This window comes from Dendrobates tinctorius, unplaced genomic scaffold, assembly GCF_039654945.1.
Source record: "Dendrobates tinctorius isolate UK_male_01 unplaced genomic scaffold, ASM3965494v1 ptg000022l, whole genome shotgun sequence".
Lineage (NCBI taxonomy): Eukaryota > Metazoa > Chordata > Amphibia > Anura > Dendrobatidae > Dendrobates > Dendrobates tinctorius.
The window spans coordinates 39,040,618-39,046,617 of NW_027361690.1; the positions used below are offsets into that span (position 1 = coordinate 39,040,618).

The window sequence follows — 6,000 nt, forward strand, 5'->3', positions numbered from 1 at the left end:
TGTGCTGAGATAATCTTATAAATGTGCTCCTGCTGTGTACTGTGTAATGGCCGTGTCTGACTGTGGAGGGACATGGTCTGATCATACCACAGCTCCTGGGCAAGGGAGGACGCAAAAGAGTATACAGACATTACAGCACAGGATCACAACTGATTCTTCGACGTAAAACATTGCTTAAAAATAGTAAGTGAAATGTTTACATCACAGAAAGAATCAGCTGTGATCCCCTGCTATCCTGTCTGTATCCTCTCTTTTGCGTCCTCCCCTGCCCAGGAGATGTGGTATGATCAGACCATGTCCTGTACGGTCAGACACAGCCATTACACAGTATACAGCAGGGGCACATTTATAAGATTATCTCAGCACAGGAACATTTTATTTAAATACATCCAATTGTGCATCTTATTATTATTCCAAGATCGATTGGTTAAAATCAACTGTTTGTGGAAAAACCCCTTTGATGCTGTCAGTCACCTATACACAAGCTGTACAGCAGTCGTAATAGTCCGTGCTCACATGACGACCAGTACACCGAGTGCCCAGAATAATTGTTAGTAAAATCATTCTGTGTGCATCCCACGTTACCCCCGGCCGGGTGTCAGTACTATCACACAGCACCCCCAGTCAGGTGGCGGCTGCATCGCGCAGCACCCCCAGTCAGGTGGCGGCTGCATCGCGCAGCACCCCCAGTCAGGTGGCGGCTGCATCGCGCAGCACCCCCAGTCAGGTGGCGGCTGCATCGCGCAGCACCCCCAGTCAGGTGGCGGCTGCATCGCGCAGCACCCCCAGTCAGGTGGCGGCTGCATCGCGCAGCACCCCCAGTCAGGTGGCGGCTGTATCGCACATTACCCCGTCAGGTGGCGGCTGTATCGCACATTACCCCGTCAGGTGGCGGCTGTATCGCACATTACCCAGTCAGGTGGCGGCTGTATCGCACATTACCCAGTCAGGTGGCGGCTGTATCGCACATTACCCAGTCAGGTGCCGGGTCTCTCCCCCCAGTCAGGTGGCGGCTGTATCGCACATTACCCCGTCAGGTGGCGGCTGTATCGCACATTACCCCGTCAGGTGGCAGCTGTATCGCACATTACCCCGTCAGGTGGCGGGTCTCTCCCCCCAGTCAGGTGGCGGCTGTATCGCACATTACCCCGTCAGGTGGCGGCTGTATCGCACATTACCCCGTCAGGTGGCGGCTGTATCGCACATTACCCCGTCAGGTGGCGGCTGTATCGCACATTACCCCGTCAGGTGGCGGCTGTATCGCACATTACCCCGTCAGGTGGCGGCTGTATCGCACATTACCCCGTCAGGTGGCGGCTGTATCGCACATTACCCCGTCAGGTGGCGGCTGTATCGCACATTACCCCGTCAGGTGGCGGCTGTATCGCACATTACCCCGTCAGGTGGCGGCTGTATCGCACATTACCCCGTCAGGTGGCGGCTGTATCGCACATTACCCCGTCAGGTGGCGGCTGTATCGCACATTACCCCGTCAGGTGGCGGCTGTATCGCACATTACCCCGTCAGGTGGCGGCTGTATCGCACATTACCCAGTCAGGTGGCGGCTGTATCGCACATTACCCAGTCAGGTGCCGGGTCTCTCCCCCCAGTCAGGTGGCGGCTGTATTGCACATTACCCCGTCAGGTGGCGGCTGTATCGCACATTACCCCGTCAGGTGGCGGGTCTCTCCCCCCAGTCAGGTGGCGGCTGTATCGCACATTACCCCGTCAGGTGGCGGCTGTATCGCACATTACCCCGTCAGGTGGCGGCTGTATCGCACATTACCCCGTCAGGTGGCGGCTGTATCGCACATTACCCCGTCAGGTGGCGGCTGTATCGCACATTACCCCGTCAGGTGGCGGCTGTATCGCACATTACCCCGTCAGGTGGCGGCTGTATCGCACATTACCCCGTCAGGTGGCGGCTGTATCGCACATTACCCCGTCAGGTGGCGGCTGTATCGCACATTACCCCGTCAGGTGGCGGCTGTATCGCACATTACCCAGTCAGGTGCCGGGTCTCTCCCCCCAGTCAGGTGGCGGCTGTATCGCACATTACCCCGTCAGGTGGCGGCTGTATCGCACATTACCCCGTCAGGTGGCGGCTGTATCGCACATTACCCCGTCAGGTGGCGGCTGTATCGCACATTACCCCGTCAGGTGGCGGCTGTATCGCACATTACCCCGTCAGGTGGCGGCTGTATCGCACATTACCCCGTCAGGTGGCGGCTGTATCGCACATTACCCCGTCAGGTGGCGGCTGTATCGCACATTACCCCGTCAGGTGGCGGCTGTATCGCACATTACCCCGTCAGGTGGCGGCTGTATCGCACATTACCCCGTCAGGTGGCGGCTGTATCGCACATTACCCCGTCAGGTGGCGGCTGTATCGCACATTACCCAGTCAGGTGGCGGCTGTATCGCACATTACCCAGTCAGGTGGCGGCTGTATCGCACATTACCCCGTCAGGTGGCGGCTGTATCGCACATTACCCCGTCAGGTGGCGGCTGTATCGCACATTACCCCGTCAGGTGGCGGCTGTATCGCACATTACCCCGTCAGGTGGCGGCTGTATCGCACATTACCCCGTCAGGTGGCGGCTGTATCGCACATTACCCCGTCAGGTGGCGGCTGTATCGCACATTACCCCGTCAGGTGGCGGCTGTATCGCACATTACCCCGTCAGGTGCCGGGTCTCTCCCCCCAGTCAGGTGGCGGCTGTATCGCACATTACCCAGTCAGGTGGCGGCTGTATCGCACATTACCCCGTCAGGTGGCGGCTGTATCGCACATTACCCAGTCAGGTGGCGGCTGTATCGCACATTACCCAGTCAGGTGGCGGCTGTATCGCACATTACCCAGTCAGGTGGCGGCTGTATCGCACATTACCCAGTCAGGTGCCGGGTCTCTCCCCCCAGTCAGGTGGCGGCTGTATCGCACATTACCCCATCAGGTGGCGGCTGTATCGCACATTACCCCGTCAGGTGGCGGCTGTATCGCACATTACCCCGTCAGGTGGCGGGTCTCTCCCCCCAGTCAGGTGGCGGCTGTATCGCACATTACCCCGTCAGGTGGCGGCTGTATCGCACATTACCCCGTCAGGTGGCGGCTGTATCGCACATTACCCCGTCAGGTGGCGGCTGTATCGCACATTACCCCGTCAGGTGGCGGCTGTATCGCACATTACCCCGTCAGGTGGCGGCTGTATCGCACATTACCCCGTCAGGTGGCGGCTGTATCGCACATTACCCCGTCAGGTGGCGGGTCTCTCCCCCCAGTCAGGTGGCGGCTGTATCGCACATTACCCAGTCAGGTGGCGGCTGTATCGCACATTACCCAGTCAGGTGGCGGCTGTATCGCACATTACCCAGTCAGGTGGCGGCTGTATCGCACATTACCCCGTCAGGTGGCGGGTCTCTCCCCCCAGTCAGGTGGCGGCTGTATCGCACATTACCCCGTCAGGTGCCGGGTCTCTCCCCCCAGTCAGGTGGCGGCTGTATCGCACATTACCCCGTCAGGTGGCGGCTGTATCGCACATTACCCCGTCAGGTGGCGGCTGTATCGCACATTACCCCGTCAGGTGCCGGCTGTATCGCACATTACCCCGTCAGGTGCCGGCTGTATCGCACATTACCCCGTCAGGTGCCGGCTGTATCGCACATTACCCCGTCAGGTGCCGGCTGTATCGCACATTACCCCGTCAGGTGCCGGCTGTATCGCACATTACCCCGTCAGGTGGCGGGTCTCTCCCCCCAGTCAGGTGGCGGCTGTATCGCACATTACCCCGTCAGGTGGCGGCTGTATCGCACATTACCCCGTCAGGTGGCGGCTGTATCGCACATTACCCCGTCAGGTGGCGGCTGTATCGCACATTACCCCGTCAGGTGGCGGCTGTATCGCACATTACCCCGTCAGGTGGCGGCTGTATCGCACATTACCCCGTCAGGTGGCGGCTGTATCGCACATTACCCCGTCAGGTGGCGGCTGTATCGCACATTACCCCGTCAGGTGGCGGCTGTATCGCACATTACCCCGTCAGGTGGCGGCTGTATCGCACATTACCCCGTCAGGTGGCGGCTGTATCGCACATTACCCCGTCAGGTGGCGGCTGTATCGCACATTACCCCGTCAGGTGGCGGCTGTATCGCACATTACCCCGTCAGGTGGCGGCTGTATCGCACATTACCCCGTCAGGTGGCGGCTGTATCGCACATTACCCCGTCAGGTGGCGGCTGTATCGCACATTACCCCGTCAGGTGGCGGCTGTATCGCACATTACCCCGTCAGGTGGCGGCTGTATCGCACATTACCCCGTCAGGTGGCGGCTGTATCGCACATTACCCCGTCAGGTGGCGGCTGTATCGCACATTACCCCGTCAGGTGGCGGCTGTATCGCACATTACCCCGTCAGGTGGCGGCTGTATCGCACATTACCCCGTCAGGTGGCGGCTGTATCGCACATTACCCCGTCAGGTGGCGGCTGTATCGCACATTACCTGGTCAGGTGCCGGCTGTATCGCACATTACCCCGTCAGGTGCCGGCTGTATCGCACATTACCTGGTCAGGTGCCGGCTGTATCGCACATTACCTGGTCAGGTGCCGGCTGTATCGCACATTACCCCGTCAGGTGCCGGCTGTATCGCACATTACCTGGTCAGGTGCCGGGTCTCTCCCCCCAGTCGCCCCTCCAGCTCCTCCCAGGCAGCTGACGCCTCGCACGGCTGATGACTCGCCGGCAGGTTGAGAGCTTCGGAGACCTCCTCGTACCGGGCGCAGAAGTCCTGGAAGTCTATTAGGCCGTCTCCATCCACATCCAGTCTGCGGAACAGAGGACGCACCAGGTGTGACTGGAGCCCGAGATCCGTACATACGCTAACGAAGTCCTCCAGCTCCACCAGCCCGGAGCCGTTCACATCACAGGCGGAGAACAGGCTCCGGAGCTGGGAGAGGTCGTGTGCTGAGCCCATCGGCGGCTGGAAGTTCTGCACCCTCCCCCGAGTGTGTCACTATGGTACAGCCTGCGCCCGAGAGTTTGGCTACTTTGCATGTACCACACAGATAGTTGGGGGTGAGGGCCGCTCTAGTGGTTCCTCATCAGTGCGCCCAGCTCTCGGTAGTGCAGGTACTTGATAAGAGACGATCCTGGCTGTGTGTTATCCGGTGTCAGCAGCCGGGAGTCCTCATCTCCCGCCACACATTCCTGCACACGGCCGTCCGCTCCCCGTCCATGATGTGAGAAGTTTGTTGTATCTGTCCCTCCTGTGAGCGCTGAGCGGAGCTGACACTGAGGCTCCGCCCCGGGCATAGGCCGCCGCCTCCCGCCAGGTAACAGTCTCCTCAGGTGGTGGCCATGGTTACCGGTGACTGCCGCCTCCCGCCAGGTAAGGCTGGTTTCACATTTGCGTTAAAACAACGCTGCGCCCTGCGTCGTTAAGCCCCGCCCCGAGCCGGCTCCCTGCCCGCCCCATCCGGGATCACTGCCTACTTTCGCATTTGCACGCATGCGATCGGCGCACCCTATCTTTAGCATAGGGTGCGCAGATCATGCGCTGCCAGTGTGAAAGTAGCGTGCTGCGCACTTTTGACGGTGCGCCGTGCGCGCCGAAATGCAACATGCTGCTTTTCGGCGCGCACGGCGCACCGTCAAAAGTGCGCAGCACGCTACTTTCGCACTGGCAGCGCATGATCTGCGCACCCTATGCTAAATATGGGGTGCGCCGATCGCATGTGTGCAAATGCGAAAGTAGGCAGTGATCCCGGATGGGGCGGGCAGGGAGCCGGCTCGGGGCGGGGCTTAACGACGCAGGGCGCAGCGTTGTTTTAACGCAAATGTGAAACCAGCCTTACAGTCTCCTCAGGTGGTGGCCATGGATACCAGTGACTGCCGCCTCCCGCCAGGTAACAGTCTCCTCAGGTGGTTGCCATGGTTACCGGTGACTGCCACCTCCCGCCAGGTAACAGTCTCCTCAGGTGGTGGCCATGGTCACCGGTACCACTC

The 6,000-nt window shown here is 60.1% G+C and overlaps 1 protein-coding gene across 1 annotated transcript in view; it reads right to left on the reverse strand.

The window, feature by feature from the left end:
* The window catches only part of LOC141084135 (ras and EF-hand domain-containing protein-like), a 107,488-nt gene extending 102,088 nt beyond the window's left edge, over window positions 1-5,400 (reverse strand). The window contains exon 1 of the mRNA XM_073568610.1: window positions 4,653-5,400. Within this exon, the coding sequence (XP_073424711.1) occupies window positions 4,653-4,969 (317 nt within the window). The 5' untranslated portion in view covers window positions 4,970-5,400. The remainder of the gene's footprint in view (window positions 1-4,652) is intronic.
* Between the last annotated feature and the right edge of the window lie 600 nt (window positions 5,401-6,000).